This window comes from Cornus florida, unplaced genomic scaffold (assembly GCF_030987335.1).
Source record: "Cornus florida cultivar Cherokee Brave unplaced genomic scaffold, ASM3098733v1 CherokeeBrave_3.0.0_Hap2_Chr03, whole genome shotgun sequence".
Lineage (NCBI taxonomy): Eukaryota > Viridiplantae > Streptophyta > Magnoliopsida > Cornales > Cornaceae > Cornus > Cornus florida.
The window spans coordinates 35,311,614-35,328,820 of NW_026775573.1; the positions used below are offsets into that span (position 1 = coordinate 35,311,614).

At 39.0% G+C, this 17,207-nt stretch overlaps 2 protein-coding genes across 2 annotated transcripts; both read right to left on the bottom strand.

The window, feature by feature from the left end:
• Nucleotides 1-2,452: 2,452 nt before the first annotated feature.
• LOC132298735 (nucleolar complex-associated protein 3-like) lies at nucleotides 2,453-4,658 on the bottom strand. The gene is made up of 3 exons (XM_059795110.1): nucleotides 4,562-4,658; nucleotides 4,331-4,467; nucleotides 2,453-2,889 (listed from the first exon to the last, which is right to left on the bottom strand). The coding sequence occupies exons 1-3, from the start codon at nucleotides 4,580-4,582 to the stop codon at nucleotides 2,742-2,744; spliced, it is 306 nt and encodes a 101-aa protein (XP_059651093.1). The 5' UTR covers nucleotides 4,583-4,658; the 3' UTR covers nucleotides 2,453-2,741.
• A 3,920-nt stretch (nucleotides 4,659-8,578) lies between these two features.
• On the bottom strand, nucleotides 8,579-9,461 carry LOC132301434 (uncharacterized). The gene is made up of 3 exons (XM_059798684.1): nucleotides 9,267-9,461; nucleotides 8,814-9,157; nucleotides 8,579-8,753 (listed from the first exon to the last, which is right to left on the bottom strand). Exons 1-3 carry the CDS (start codon nucleotides 9,459-9,461, stop codon nucleotides 8,579-8,581), a joined length of 714 nt encoding a protein of 237 aa, XP_059654667.1.
• Between the last annotated feature and the right edge of the window lie 7,746 nt (nucleotides 9,462-17,207).

The following is a 17,207-nucleotide window of genomic DNA, read 5'->3' on the forward strand; positions in this document are numbered from 1 at the left end:
GGGAGCTTGAACAGGAGGTTCGCTCCAAGTATCCAGAGTTGTTTTCTTCCTCAAGTATGTCTTGATTTCGGGGACGAAATCTTTTAAAGTATGGGAGAGTGTAATGTTTGTGCCTTTATATATATATATATGCCTGTATGTGCGGTGTGTATTAAAAGAAAAAAAAAGAAAGAGAAAAAGAAATTAGAAAAAGAGAGGTGGGACCCACGTCCCTTTTAAATGGATTAAGAGACCAAGTTAGTCTCTGTTCTTTTCCTCTCTCTTTTTCCCGACTGCTGCTCTCGACTCCTTCTCTTTTTCCTTTTTTTCTTTTTTTACACTTCAAGCTTTAACCCTTGATTACTCTCTCAATCCTTGCCGGATTTAGGTGTCGTTTGAGGCAAAACGACGAGTGTGATGAGCTCTACGCGTTGATGCAAGCAATTTCCAGTTTTGAGCCTTCTTTGGAACTCGAAAATTTAGACCCATTTCTAGGGTTTTGGTGTAATCTTGAGGTAGGGGCACCTTAATCCACTCTCTTCTTGTTCCATTGTGAGTTATGCTCTTTTGTTGTGCTAGACATGCTAAATTTGAGAATTAATTGCTTCAATGAGGTGTAAGTGATGTTTAGAAAAAATTCATGTCTTAGGGTTATGACTTGTCTATGTGAAAAACATGTATAGATGATGGCTTTATGGTGTTTTTTGTGAATTACACCTCTTTTATGTGCTAACATGCTTTACTTGGGGATTAATTGTGTTAATGATTATTTTAATGTTGTATAGAGAAATGTATGTTTATGCACATGTGATGTATTATGTGAAAAGCTTGCCTATGTGTTGAGTTTATGTCTACTATGTGTAAACTTGCTGAAAGTGATGTATGAGACCATGCTTAATTGTATTGTGCCAAAATTTCACATTGTCATGATATTGAGATTATATGTACATTCATGGACATGTCATTGGGATGCATGAAATGGGAGAATTTGTCTTGAAATGAAAATGAGTAATTTTTGGGAAATGATAGTTTTTGTGAAATGGTTTTGATAAACCCGGTCGTTGCAGGGTTACCAACGGGTCGGAGGTTAATATAGCCTAGAGGGGACTAGGGAGTCGCCCTAGTGTGGTTGAGCTAGCTGGGCCCCATAATGACGCCGCGGGGTTACCAAGGGTCAGGGACACTAGCCAATCCTCCTCTCGTGTCGCGGCGGGGTTACCAAAGGGCGGGCTGTATTAACGTTTGAAAGTGATGGTTTTGAGAATGAAAATGGGGAGTGTCATTGACATGCATTGCATTTCATTGCATTGCATTGCATTGTTTATAATTGGAATTGAATTGTATGTTGTATTTGATCCCCTACGTTGTATGATCCCTATCTCCCATTAGCCTATGCTTTGCTTGAATTCACAAGGACACAAGATTTGTGTCTTACGTGTCACCTACTGAGCATATAGCTCACCCTACTATTTATACATTTTTTTCAGGTCTTGGAAAAGAACCGGTGAATGACAATCCACCTCAAGCTTAAGCGATACTAGAAGCTCACTTCTGTGTCTTTTGTATATCTCCCATTATTTTTGCAAAGCACTAAAAGTGTGAAGGTGTATATGTATATTTTGCAAAAACTTTGTCATGTACTGTAATTAAGGTATTTGATAATATTTTGGTTGTGAATTTGATAACATGTAAACCTTATTGATGAATGGGGAGAGTAATACTAATTTGAAGTATTATTGAGGTCATTTGATTGTGTATCATCATCTTCTATTGCCGTGAATTCGGAATTTGAGCCATGATAGGTTAAAAATGAATTTAAACAGGTTGCGGTAGGTCCATTTTTAGGGGAGGTTATGCCGAATTTTTTTAAAAAAAAAAAAAAAAAAATTCTTGGCATTAGTTTTGGGATCGTTATAGACTTCCTCAGAAGATGATTTGGTCTCAGACATATTGGATTGGGTTTAAGAAAAGAATAAACGGAGAAAAAATGGCAATGAAGGCCAGGGCAAATAAAAGTAATCTCTCTTTGGCAATTAAGGCTGAAGAGACTGTGATTCCCAGAAAAGAGCCTAGTGCTCTGATACCCTGACAAATTTTGGAGAAAGGATTAAAATTATATCAATTGAGAGAGCCAATACACGGCTTATATACACAAATTACAACCTGTACAGCTAATCACAGGGAGATAAAATAGGAAACTAACCTTCCTAACTTTCCTAAAAATGAATTAGAATGAATTTCTATATTAGTGGGATTCTCTAACTTATTATACTTCCTTTTCAATTATTTTACCTTGATAATAATTAAAATGGACATATTTACCTAAAAGAATAATTGAAAAGGAAGTATAAGAATTTTTTTAATTTAAAATATCAATTAATATTAAAGTCTTTTGTTTATTATAGTAGTTTGAATTTTGAATTATATTTTTTTATCTTATTGTGTTCAAGGCCACCCCCTCTCAAATATTTAAGCTAAAATGGAATGAATGAACTTGAAAAAACCAAGGGTTTTAATTGCTTGACTTTCAGGAAAAAAATAAATAAAAAATCAAGAGTTTTAGACTGTATTGGTACTAACCTTCCCGGCCTGTACTCAAGTATAAGAGTGTATAGCTGGACAAAAAATTCCTGTAAATCAACATTCAGGGCATCAAGATTGCTCCTCATTACTTTGAAAGCAACAATGCAACACCGCAGCCGTTCAGATACAGTCAAATGTTTTAAGGAATTCTCAGAAGATCCATCCACGTTGCTGCCGCCTCAGGCAAGCTTTCTTAGATAATTCAGAAGATCGCCCATAAAATCTAAGTCAATTAGATGATAGAATTTTCCAATTCCATCCAGACATGGAGCTAGTAGCGCGTGGCACCCAGATGCACCAGGAATTGAATTTACACCCCATTCAGATCTGAAACAAAAGAAGGGGGTGGGGAAGAATAAATTAGTTAATGTAGTCAATCTAAAAATAATAGTTTTTTCAAACAATTGATTAGTGGGTATAGAGAATTTCAAACTTAAATTTTGATTAATAATTGGTTTTAGTTTTATCTTTTCTCCCACCTTCATAAGAATAAAGCATAGGCATTTCCCCCTATCGTTAGAATTTTATGAAAGGTAACTATCTCGGTTTCATATAGAAATTTATATAGAATTTTTGAAAAAGACTCTACTTCATAAAAAAGAAAAGATTTACTATCTTTGGGATCTGATCCTACACCGCTGTGGGATCAACTCTATTACATAAGTCGATTCCTAACTTTTATCTCATACCATGACATAAGTAAGCAGTTATTATTGTATCCGCCCCAAACCTCGTTAATTGATCTTTATGGTGCTTCTTCTATCAATTAGATCCTTTATCCATATAGAATAAAGTAGCTAGGCATATCTATTTCTTCATATTTCGACTTCTATGAAGTTTCTCTCTTTGCTACAACTGATAAAAATCGTTGTTTTGGATGATGCATGTGTAGCAAGCCTATTTCCTTTTTTTCTAGTATTTACTAACGGATTTGGTCTTTCTTTCCCTTTTTTTTCTTTCTATAGTGAAGGGGGTGGGGGAAGAATAAATTAGTTGATGTAGTCGATGTAAAAATAATAGTTTTTTCAAACAATTGATTAGTGGGTACAGAAAAGCAAAAGTGGCCTTCTATTTGCTAGATGGAGAAAAAAATAAATCATGGACAATCCAAAATGTGGGAAGCACCTAAGTTGAGTTTGTAAGATATGTGCCAGACATTCATGCTATTGGACATATAAGGAGTGGATCCAACAGAAAGAAGCAATAGCTCAGAAGATGTAATATGAATAGCTCAGAATGCCAAAAGATACCATAACTCCATGTTATTTCCGTTATGGGGTAACAACAACAGTTTAGCCTGTTCACTGGTCCTAGAAGTTAGAGCAGGTTAAATGGATTAACACCTATACCAGACATGCCTGCACAGCACATTCTAAATCAATGGGTAAAAATTTTCCATGGTCGGGGGATGGCAATTCCATGATTTGGTATAAGCCAAAGAAAGAAAGGCATTACTCGATTGTCCCACTAACGCAGGGTGTTGGTAGGAGTATACTGAGATGAGGCTTAACCTTGGGCATTAAATATGCAGTAGTTTGTGTCAAAACTGAACTAGCATTGTCAAGTTTGACGGTCCGTATCTTTTTACCATCATATATAGCAATGCCCCCCTTCAGTATAGCCTAAACAATAGAAACTGGTTTCTATCTCTGATATTTTGCAACAAGAATTTTATTTCTTATCTTGCACTTAAAAAGGTAATCCCTTGCATTACACAAATAATAGAAGCTACATATTAAGAAAATATAATAAAAATGAATGATAATACCTGTCTGCAATTGGCTGCATAGTGCGCTTCAAGATGCGGAAGTAAGTTCCAAATACAGCAGAAAGTGTCTCAGACTGTATCCTTCTCCGCTCCATAGCATCTTGAGTAATTGAAGCAGCTTTGAAATCAGCATTGACCTGTTTACAACATTAAGAAACTTCACACCGTGAGAAAATGAGCTGAAAGTAAGCAACGTCAAGAAGTCGATGGTTCTTATGGAAGAGATAATACCTCCTCTCTTGTCTTTGACATCAATTCTTTCCGACTTTTCTTTCTGTCGTTTCCTTGCAATTGACTTAGCTCCTCAGAAATACATAATTTCAATATTTTTCCACATCAATTATTATTTCTTTTCAAAAAATCATTAATAAATAATATCTCTTTCAAGGCAAACAAATTTTGAATTCAGCACCAACAACTCCTCTCTATAATCACATGGTTAAGTTGGAAAATTTATTTGAAACAGAGATGGTCCAAGCAAATGTTCAAAATACAGCCAAACAATTAATGTTCAAAATACAGCCGAACAATTAATTCGGATATTATACACAAAACAAATTCAATTCAATTGACTGAAACTCTATTTCCAGGTTCCTATGCATTGGGAACAAGAATATATCCAAACAATCATGGATATATAATTCAGTAATTCAAAAGCAAAAACAATTTGAACCCAAGTCTGAGCGCTTAGGCCCCTATTCAAATACCACATCTTGCTTCTACAAAAATCATAGTGGCAGCATTGGTTTAAACTTTCAAACATAGAGAGTTTAAAAAGTCAATGAAAAGAAACCCAACATAGAATTCATAATAAAAAATAAAAAGAACAAACAAAATCGAAATTAGAGACTAGTTACAGGCTCAACTAACAAGGAATTATGCATAAAATCTATAGTTCATAGGTGGATTTAAAAAAAATAAAAGAACAAGTCCCAAAACAAATTTAGAATAAATAATATTAAACAAATCCCCAACTCTAAAGCATATAAAAGGACTCAAGTTTAAAATAACCATAAATTTCAGAATTAATGTATTAAGAAGTTAGAGAACCAAAACTGAAGTTAACGTAGAAACATGGATAGAACCACAAATTAGTCACAAAATCAGAAATTCAAATTATTTCATTCTCTTTAAAGAATGCAATAAACTAGGCATAACACAAATGCCAATACAAGTTTATTATATACAAACTTGGGGCGGTTATCCACTGCCTTGGAACTAATCCCTATAGTTCTAAAAATTCCACCCTGCCCAAAAGTTTAGTAGTTATTTACATGTAATATGCGTAAATGCCCCCATTTATTTTTATCTCCATTCCTTGATATATTACATCTAAATAAGGTGACTCCCCAGTTGATTTCAAGAGAGAGAGAGAGAGAGAGAGAGAGAGAACCCAATTTCTCTATCGAGGAACAAAATTCTGCTTCTCAACTGGAGTGTATCCCTTTTTTTTTTTTTTTTTTGATAAATAAGAAAATTTTTATAAAAGCGCTCAAAAAGGGGAGCGAAGCCCAGAAAATATACACAAGGCCAAAAAGGACCTTTAAGCCTTCAAAGAAGCCAAAAAATCGACAATTTCCTCTAAAGAACTATGATCTCTCCCAAAAATCCAACAAAAAAGGGTAGAAATAATAGAGAATTTAGCAGAAGAAATCGACAACTCCTTCCCATCAAAATATCTTCTATTCCTCTCGAGCCAAATACACTACCACACGCAAAGAGGCGTAACCCTCCATGCATCTAGAATGTGAGCCCCCCACATGGCAACCTCTCCAAGCCTCAATCAACTCTCTAACGGATCCAAGCATAACCCAAAGAATCCCAAATAAGCCAAACATCAAATTCCAACCGTCTTTAGCCATGGTGCAATGAAGGAGAAGGTGATCCACAGTTTCCTCATCCCGAAGACACAAATAGCACCGATTGACCACCACCTGATTTCTCTTTCGCAAATTATCCTGGGTTAAGATCCTTCCCAGAACAGAGGTCCAAGCAAAAAAACCCACCTTGAGAGGAGCCTTAGAGCGCCAGACCACCTTCCAAGGGAAATGAATTCTAGGATCATCCGTGAGGCATTTGAAAAAGGATCTAACCTCAAAGCGCCCATGTGAAGTGGCAACCCAGGACCAACTATTAAAAACGCCGTCCTCAATTCTTTGGCGATACAACAATTCCAAAAAATGGATGGCCTCCTCAGTCTCCCAATCCTGAAACAACCGCCTGAAACGAACATCCCAAACCAATGTCCCACTATCAAGATGATAGCAATTAACCACCATGGCCTGCCTATCTGAAGCAATCCTAAAAAGCTGAGGAAAAGTGAAAGCAAGAGGCGAATCCCCGCACCAAACATCCTCCCAAAAGCTGATCCTCGAACGTGTTTGAAAAACTCAACCCAACCCTTCCAAATGACTTTCCAAACCCCCACACCCCGAGGGCCACACACCTCCAGAGAACACCACCCTCCTCTGGACTCCCCAAAGCGACAAGCAACGACCCTCCTCCAAAGCCAATGCCTCTCCACACTAAATCTCCACAGCCATTTTCCAAGAAGAGCCTTGTTAAAAGGCACCAGTCTTCTAAGACCCAACCCTCCATAACAAATAGGCTTGCACACTTGATCCCAACAAACCAGATGAAACTTAAACTCTTCTCCTCTTCCCCCCCCACAAAAAATTACGCTGCAATCTCTCAATCCTCTCTGCAACTGAAGATGGAATCTGGATCAGAGAGATAAAATACATAGGGAAGGCAAGAAATGGTGCTCTTAATCAAAGTAACCCTACCTCCCTTGGAGAGATACTGTTTCTTCCAACCCGCCAATCTTTTCTCAAACCCATCCACTACTGGGTCCTAAACCCTAACACATCTTTAAGGGGCCCCCAAAGGCATCCCTAAGTAAGAGATGGGAAAAGAGTCAGTACGAAAACCAAGAATATCAGCAAATAACTCAATCTCAGGGACTTCTCTCACCAACACCAAAACGCTTTTACCCACATTCACCTTAAGGCCAAAAACAACTTGGAACCAAATCAGAACACACCTCAGATATCTAAGCTTGGACACATTTGCATCACAAAGAACCAAAGTATCATCGGCAAACATCAAATGGGTGATCTCAAAAACCCCAACTCAATAGCCATGCTCATCAGTCTGCTAAGGGCCTCTATCACAAACAGGAACAAGAAAGGGGAAAGCAGGTCCCCTTGTCTCAAACCCCTCGAGCTAGAGAAAAAACCGGTAGGAGCAGCATTCACGAGTATCGAAAAGCGAGCACTAGAAATACAAAAATGAATCCATCTCCTCCACCAATCACCAAACCCCATCCTCTCCATCAGGTAAAGAAAGAAACTTCAACTCACATGGTTGTATGCCTTTTCAAGGTCAAGCTTACACAAAACTCCCGGGACCCCACTATGCAAACAGGAATCCACACACTCACTAGCAATCAGAACTAAGTCCAAAATTTGACAACCATCCATAAAAGCATTCTGAGAATCAGAAATGACACCATCCAAGACTTTCCGTAACCTTGAAGCAAGGACCTTGGCAATTAACTTATAGAAACACCCCACCAAACTAATAGGACGAAAATCCCTAATATCCATCGCCCCTCCTTTCTTCGGGATGAGAGAAATGAAAGTGGCATTCAAGCTCTTCTTAAAAGATCTTTGAGCATGAAAAGCATGAAAAGAACCCATCACCTCCCCTCTAACCACCTCCCAGCACTCCAAAAGAAATCTCATGGTAAAACCGTCAGGACCTGGGGCTTTGTCCCCATTACAACTCTTCAGAGCAATAAGAACTTCCTCTTCAGAGAAAGGCTCCTCAAGACCCGAGCACTCTTACTAGAAATAGAGGTAAACTGAAGCCCTTCAAGCAAGGGTCTCCACTCAATAGTCTCAGTGAATAACTTCTTGTAGAACTCAGAAATGCCTTTGCAGATATCCTCCTCCTTGCAAAGAAGTTCCCCTTCCACCTGAATCCTCCCAATATGATTGCCCTTTTTATGAGCATTAGCCAATCTATGAAAAAATTTCGTGTTACTATCCCCCTCCTTAAGCCACAAAGCTCTAGACTTTTTTCTCCATGAGATCTCCTCCATGATCGCAATCTCAGCAAACTCCGCCTTACACTTCGCCCTCCTAACCTTCAAATCATCTGCCAGATCCCCTTGACCCTCCATTCTATCAATAACAACAACCCAGCCAAAACCCGATTTTTCCTCCACACAAGATTCCCGAAGACTTATTTGTTCCAAATCTTGATACTTCCCTTCAAACGACGCAAATGACCTGTAAGCGAATGACTTGGAGTGCCAACCACCCCGGACACCTCCCACCAAAATCGGATCCTATCTAGAAAACCCTTAGCCCGAAGCCACATATCTCCAAATCTAAAAGAAGAGCGTCTACTCCGCAACCTGCCACAATCCAGCATCAACAGTACATGGTCATAGATAAGACGAGCCAAAGTAGCTTACACAACATCAGAAAACATCTCCTCCCACTCCTTAGACACAAGGAACCTGTCAAGCCGAGATAGAGTAGGGGGAGAGCAACCACTAGACCAAGTAAAAGGCCCACCCTCCAGAGGCAGATCAATCAATCTGAACTCATCAATGAATTTTGAGAAAAGCTCCATATCAGAAGTCCACCTACCTCTCGTTGACCTCTTAAAAGGAGATCGAACCACATTGAAATCACCTCCAACACACCAAGGAAGCATCCATTGCCTTCGTACCTCCCCCAATTCCTCCCAAAGTAGATGACGCACACTATCCTCCGTAGGCCCGTAAACACCAGAAAAAACCCAAGGAACACCATCCTCCACCAAAGAAAAAAACACAAGAAACAGAGAATCTCCCAACATGAGAATCCACCTTAGACATCCATCTATTATCCCACATAATCAAAATACCACCCGATGAGCTAACAACATCCAAAACAATCCACTCCACAAATCTCCCACCCCAAATATGATGCACCATCCCATCTGATGTCGAAGCGAGCTTAGTTTCTTGCAAACACACCACATGACCTCCCCCTTTACGAATGACCGACTTCACCACTTTCCTTCTGACCGAGTCATTGAGACCCCGGACATTCCATGAAAATATTTGTAGTTCCATAGGGAAACGCCAAAATTAGAAAACCCTTCATTCCTTCCACGAACACTCTCCCTGGATCCCCTATTCTTCATTTCATAAGTGATAAAACCAGTGGGATTATGCAACACCATATCGCCCTCCCCCATCAAATAGGTAAATGCCACAACCATATCTCTCAGAATCCAAAATTTTCAATGTAATTATGCTCTGATAATTTAAAAGAGACAAAATATTCCAAAGATGGATTCTATTTCTGCCAGTTATGGGAACAATTAGATAAGAAAATTGATTAAATAATAGAAACAAATAACAATAAAGGTTAAAACCAAAACAAATGAAGCATGATATTAGTTTCTATACAAAAATATTTTTTTATTTTTCTCAGGTTCTTTGTTAGCAAACAAAGGAGTCATATAACATCTATTTTAAACATTAAGTGGATTGACACCCTATATTTGACCCAGAAAATATAGTTAAAATTGTCTATATTTTCAAAGATAACTTGTAGTCACCAAAAATAGATCAACAGCTTAAATATAATTGACATCACAAACTAAACTGAAAAAATGAAAGTTAAAAAAAAAAAAAAAAAAAAAAAACCCTTGGAAACTAGAACCGAAAAAGTGAATATATTAATAAATCTTCACATTTTTTAAAAATAAAAATTGATCCAACATTGAAATGGAAACAATCTGTTTTCAAGTATCAAGAACAAAAGAAAAAAAAAAAAAAAAAAATCCTAGATTTTGCATTCTCTCAGAAATTTGGAATATCTAAAGGAGATTTGAAACAATAAAAATCGTACGGGTTCTAAAGAAGATTGCAAGAAGAAGTAAAAAGAAAATAATCTAAGCTTTATATATATAAGGGATAGATATGAAGAGAAAAAAGAGGATATGACGAGTGAACTGCGACTTCTGCCTACTATAGTTTTGGGACTTACTGTTGCCTTTTCTAGACTGCAACTTCGATCTCCAAAGCCCCTGAGAGGAATATAGGAAAGGAAGATAATATTAAACCAAAATCAATCTTTTCGCAAACAAAAAATCCAAATTCAAACGCTAAAAAACTCATTTACACCCAACATATATAAAAGATCAAATCAATCCCAAAAAAATTATAAAAAGGAAGATAATATTGGAAAAAAATGTTTAGATATGCTATTCTTGTTAGTCTGATACAAAATCCTAAATCAAATTTTATAGTTAAGAGAAGAGAGAGAGAACTTACTTTTGTTTTGTTTGGAAGATGATGATTTGGGGGAATTTCAAAATTGAATCTGAAATTTTCAAAAGCACACCAACACATTAATAAGTCTTTACATGATGTGAGACCTAATAATTAATTAAATAATATAAATATATAATGTATAAAGATTTTATACAAAGAATATGTATATAATGGTAAATCAGATTTTAATCTGGTTGCCAAATCAGCTGATTGGCCCACTACTGGACACTTTCTAGTGAGATGCGAATGAAGAGGATTTCTTTCCTATTTATTGAGAGTGATTTGGAGAGAGGGACTAATATTTCTTACTAGCACGATTTGCGATGAAATCTCTGATAATGACATCCATGATAAGACCAAATTTACTCTCCTTTATTCGGACCGAAATACCTTTCGCATTGGGCCAAATATATTTGATGAATTAAGCTGTATTAAATGGTTTAGAGACTATTCCAATGAATTGAACTGTATTAAATTAATGTTTTAGTAACCATTGTTAGAATTAAGATGAACTTTCTCTAAACTTTTTAAAGAGAATATAATACTTTAAGGCTTATTTAGTTGGTCAAAATCCCATTAAACTATAGTAGTATTTATATTAAAACTTACATAGCTTCATTATTTCATCAATAAACTTTTCAAACCCTACCATTTAAATAATGCCATTGTTTTTAAATTTTTAAATGTTTAAGCTTCTATATATAAGAGACTTCATTAAATGTAGCAAAACTAAGACTTGTCAATTTTTAGAAACAATAATTATCATAATTACATATCCCTCCTGTGACAGATTATATAGTATGTAATATATATATATATAGTCAATTATACCATTTTTGTTGATTTTAAGATCTTTGAACACTAGTCTCAACATATATAAAGGGCAAAAAAAGTGGGGAAGATTTTGGCTGGTATTGAAAGTAGGGCTGACAAAGAGTCGTATCAAAACAGATTCATTAATATATATGGTCTTGTGTAGATATTATTGTGAATTGACATATCACAAATACAGTAACACCATACTCTTATCTTTCTTCTTGTGTCAGAAAACAAGATGGACAGGTACACTTATATTTCCAAAAAAAAAAATTTAAAAAGGAACCAAATATTAAAAAGATCAGAGGAAATTTTGAGACTATTTTGGTAACTAATCACTATACAAATATATATAGTCAATTATATAAATATATATATATATATATATATATATCTATATATATATAGTCTAATATCTCTAAACACTAGTTTAAAGCTGATCTCCTTCTTTAGTTAATGCCGAAAAACGGAGATGTAGTTATCCCAGATTTCTACAATTTGTGACAAACAAGTCGATTTTTATAAAGTGAAAAAGAAAAACAATTTATGATAATATAAAAGCCAAATTAAAAAGAGTTCATACAAACATTAAACAAAAACTAACAAGAAATAAAAACATCAAAATATAATAAACACTGAATATCAAATCCATCAAGTAAATATTCCATAACATATCCAAATAATTAATAAAACCTCTATCTAATTAAACCACCATCCACAAATCCAAAAAAAACCACCCCAGCGAAACCCACACGCACCAACACCCACAGACAGACCCACCCACCCACCCACAAGAAACCACCCCATCGACCCACCCACAAGGAAAAAGCAATAGTACTAGTCATCAACCCAATAATCATCATTACCGCTGTTGTCATCGTCGGGATCGCCGGAGAGCCTTTCCGGGTCAAGAGCGGCACAAACAGCCAGATCCAAATGGTGAACTTTGACCTTGGCATAATATTGGGAGAGCTGGACTTCATCCACCAATTTTTCAGCTGCCAACAACCGGCTTGCCACATCTTTGGCAACAGCTTTCACTGACTTCAACTCCACGGCTTGTGTGTCCTTCTTAGGAATCATATTCGGGTAGACATCAATGGTCTGGACAACCAAACATGATAGTTGAGGATACCAAAGGTGACATGGGCTGGATATGACCCGTAGACATGGCCTCGGGTCAAATAATTGGATTCAGCCCATACAAGAGCATCACAGAATGGGCCGAGCTCGGGGGATCCATCGAAGAAGGCTAAGCCCATTAGAAAGAAGGTCGAAGCTGAGAGTCTAATGTGCAAGTCCGAGGAAGTTCTGAATGCTCCGAGTCTGAGGAAGTACTCCATGCGCGTTTTCATTTTGTTTGACGGAACAACTGATCCGATTGATCATGTATATCACATCCAGTTAAATATGGCCCTAAACACTGAGAACGACTCCTTAATGTGCAAGTGTTTTCCTACAAGTTTAGCTGGACTAGCACTCAATTGGTTCAAGAACCTGCCAAGGGGCTCAGTGGATAGTTTTTGAAGTTTGTGCGATCGGTTCATAAGCCAGTACTATGGGAATAAACGTCCAGCAAAAGACATTTCGAGCCTATGCACAATGAAGCAGCATGAGGACGAGCGTCTCCAAGCTTTTCTTACCAGGTTTAACCTTACCAAGAGCATGGTGATTGAATGTCATCCTTCCACAGCGGTTCAAGCATTTAAATTGGCCATGACTCGTGGCACTCCATTCCACACAAGCTTGGTAGTGAATACGTCGAAGACTATGGATGAACTCAATGAAAGAGCTGCTAGTTTTGTTCGCTTAGAAGAACAAGAAGCAGCTAACGCTCGGAAGACATCCATAATATCAACAGAAGAGAAAACCAAAGCAAAAATTAGGCAAAAACAGGCTCAGCCACAACGTCAGACCTCCTGGAAAGTTGAAAAGAGGCCCAGAGAGGAAGAGATGGTTACTCCTCTGAAAATCACTCTGGCTAGGCTGTATCAAGAAAACAAAGATAAGTTCCAATCTCCTTTACCAATCAGGCAACCTCTCGAGCAGAGAGACCAGTCTAAGCATTGTGCTTTCCATTCTGACTTTGGCCATCAAACTAATGAATGAATGAACTTAAGGAGGCAGGTTGAGATACTAATAGCCAGAGGGGAGTTCGCAAGTTACATTCAAGGCCCGGCGGTGGAACAGAACCGACCGATTGAGCAAGTAAAGAGGAATCAGAAGCCAAGCTCCCATAACTCACTGCCAGTTCGAATAATCAATGCAATTCATAGTCGGCCAGAGCCCACTGAGGAGTCAGATGAACTGCTTCAAATACGCCTCCGCCAGGCGCAAATGAAGAGGAGGATAGGCAGTGTAAACACTCTGCATCAGCAGAAAGCGTCAACGCAAATTAAGTTTGACATAACTGACCTATTACGTGTTTAGATTCCTCATGAAGATCCATTGGTCGTCAGTCTGATGATGGCCGAATGCCTAGTATGAAGAGTTCTGATCGATCCTGGAAGCAGTGCGAATGTTATGCCAAGAGACACGTTCGATTGGCTTGAGATAAAGCATGAGAAGCTCAAGCCCACTGGAAATCCTTTGCTCAGATTTGATGGAAAGCGGGTGGAACCCATCGGTATGGTGGAAGTAGCAGTATATACTGCAGAAAGGGTTCTGATAGAGAGCTTTGTTGTGGTCAAGATTCACCCCTCGTATAATCTTCTGATAGGTAGAGGGTGGATTCACAGAGTCCAAGGTGTACCCTCAACTCTGCACCAAGTCATGCGATGCCTCGGGCCAGACGGAAACAAGGTGATAGATATTCATGGGGATCAGGTTGCAGCTAAGGAGTGTTACTCCGTCACACTGAAATGTGCTGAAAAAGGGAAGGCACCCATCCATTCGGCGAGCCCGAGATAGCAATTATAGGAACCTCCACCCAAGCATAATGGGGAGGAGGAGCCTGTAGACTTGACCAAAGAGCCCCTTGTTGATGTGCAGATCGACCAGTCTAGGCCAGAGCGAACAACCAGAGTGGGAATAAGACTCGCCGAGGGGGAAAAGCAAGAATTAGTTGATTTCCTATCTCACAATGCCGAGGTGTTTGCGTGGAGTCACTCAGACATGCCTGGAATTAGCCCTACTGTATCCTGTCACTCCCTGAACATCAACCCAAATGTAAAGCCTGTAAGGCAGAAGCAACAAAGATTTGCTCCAGAACGTAATCAGATTATAGCCGAGGAGGTTAATAGATTGCTTGATGAAGGGTTCATAAGGGAAGTGCATTACCCCGACTGGCTATCAAATGTCGTTGTTGTGTAGAAAAAGAACAGAAAACGGCGAGTGTGCATTGACTTCACCAATTTAAACAAAGCCTGTCCGAAGGATAGCTTCCCGCTGCCCAAGATTGATTAAATGGTAGACGCCACTACTGGGTACGAGCGGTTAACCTTCCTGGATGCTTATTCAGGTTATAACCAAATCCCTATAGACCCTGCCGATGAAGAGAAAACTTCTTTTGTCACCGAGCAAGGGACTTATTGTTATAGAGTTATGCCATTCGGACTGAAGAATGCCGGAGTAACTTATCAGAGGCTGATTGGCAAGATTTTCAAGGGTCAAATGGGGAAAACTGTGGAAGCATGCATTGATGATATGGTAGTGAAAAGTAAAAGGAGTGTTGACCATTTGAAACATTTGCAGGAAGTATTTGATGTGCTGAGAAAATATGAAATGAAGCTTAATCCAACCAAGTACTCATTCGGTGTGAGTTCCAGTCAATTCCTGGGACATGTGGTTAATCACAGAGGCATAGAAGCTAGCCCAGCCCAAGCGGAAGCTCTGACCAAAAATGCCGAACCACAGACAGTCAAAGAAGTACAAGCCCTAACAGGTCGGATAGCGGTGTTGAGCCGGTTTATTTCTAAGTTATCAGATCGCTACAAGCCATTCTTTGACACTATATGAAGCCATAGGAAATAGGCCTGGGGGGATGAGCAATGCCAAGCGTTGACTGCCTTGAAAAAGTACATGCAGAACCCTCCGGTTTTATCTGCTCCTGACCCGGGAGAAAAGCTGTTCTTGTACCTCGGAGTATCCAGTATTGCGACAAGTATCGTTCTAATTCGTTGCGAAGAGGGAAAGCAATACCCAGTGTTCTATGTTAGCAAAACAATGACTGAGGCCGAACGCCGGTATTCAAAGGCCAAACAACTGATACTTTCACTAGTACATGCAAAGAGAAAGCTCAGGCATTATTTTAATTCTCATCCTATCGTCGTTCTGACCACTTTTCCTATCAGAATAATTCTGCAAAAGCCAAACCTCTCAGGGAGGATGACGAAGTGGGCCATAGAGCTAAGCTCGTTGGACATAACGTACGAACCCAGAACGGTAATCAAAGGGCAAGCGGTGGCTGATTTCTTATTAGAGTGTGATTCGAAAAATATGGAGTAGGACCTTCGAAGTTGTTCTTGGAAACTCTTTGTGGATGGATCTTCAAATCAGATGGGGCCAAGCATTGGGGTTAAATGGCAGACACCAGAAGGCACTTCCTTAAGTCAAGCACTCCGACTTGAATTCCGAGCCACTAACAATGAAGCAAAATATGAGGCATTGTTGATTGGACTCAGGCTAGCTAGAGAACTAAAGGTCAGGAGTTTGGTTGTTTTTAGTGACTCACAGCTGATTGTTTGGCAGGTGAATGGGGAGTACGAAACCAAAGATGCAACCATGGAAGCCTACCGTTCACCAGTTATGCGCGAAGCTAAAGACTTTGACGAAATTGAGTTCACCCAAATACCGAGGGAGCATAATGAAAATGCCGATCGGCTAGCGTGCCGTGCTTCGAGTTCCGGAGAGACATTGGCAAGGGTGATTTCGGTAGGAATACTGAGCTGGCCATCCATCTTCGAAGAAACTTCAAGCTCAAAACCCTTGGCAGGTAAATGTCATTCCCTATGAACCAAGTTAGATTGATCTAATTGTAACTTATATTCGGGATGGTATTCTGCCCGAACAAAGGGATGAGGCCAAGAAAATCAAATCCAATGCTGTGAAGTACGCCATAGTGCATGACCAGCTGTACAGGAGATCTTTTTCTTGGCCATACTTGAAATGCGTAACCCCCCCCCCCCTACACAAAGGCTCGACAGATATTACGAGCTATTCATGAAGGTGTGTGTGGAAATCATTCAAGGGGAAGATCTTTAGCGCACAAAGCAATGACGCAAGGGTATTTTTGGCCGAACATGTCAAGAGATGCAGAAGAATTCTCCAGAAGGTGCGATAAGTGCCAAAGGTTTGGACTGTTAATCCACCAACCACCTGAGGACTTGCACGTAATAGCCACATCATAGCCTTTCGCACAATGGGGGATGGATGTGGTTGGTCCTCTGCCAACTGCAAGAGCTCAGAACAAGTATGTGCTACTGGCAACAGACTACTTTACTAAGTGGGTGGTAGCAGAACCATATCCGAGCGTGACCCAGACCCATGTGAGGCGCTTTATCTGGAATAATATTATTTGCCCCTTTGGTTTTCCGAGGTCAATCATCATGGATAATGGGACTAACCTTGATAGAAAACAAGTAAGAGAGTTGCTGGAAGAGTATGGAATCAACCAAAAGTTGGCAGCAGTGAGTCACCCTCAGGCCAATGGACAAGCTAAGATCACAAACAGAATGATTTTTGCTTGCATCAAGAAGAAGCTGGAGGATCGTAAAGGGAAGT

Excerpts from the sequence above, each read along its gene's own strand:
- LOC132298735 (XM_059795110.1), bottom strand. The coding sequence starts at position 4,582 with ATGTCAAAGACAAGAGAGGAG. Across the intron at positions 4,468-4,561 it reads TGTCAAAGACAAGAGAGGAG|GTCAATGCTGATTTCAAAGC; the intron begins GTATTATCTCTT and ends TGTTGTAAACAG. Across the intron at positions 2,890-4,330 it reads ATGCAGCCAATTGCAGACAG|ATCTGAATGGGGTGTAAATT; the intron begins GTATTATCATTC and ends CTTTTGTTTCAG.
- LOC132301434 (XM_059798684.1), bottom strand. The coding sequence starts at position 9,461 with ATGGAACTACAAATATTTTCATGGAATGTCCGGGGTCTCAATGACTCG. Across the intron at positions 9,158-9,266 it reads AGTGGATTGTTTTGGATGTT|GATGGTGTTCCTTGGGTTTT; the intron begins GTTAGCTCATCG and ends TCTTTGGTGGAG. Across the intron at positions 8,754-8,813 it reads GAGATGTTTTCTGATGTTGT|GTTGCGGAGTAGACGCTCTT; the intron begins GTAAGCTACTTT and ends GGATTGTGGCAG.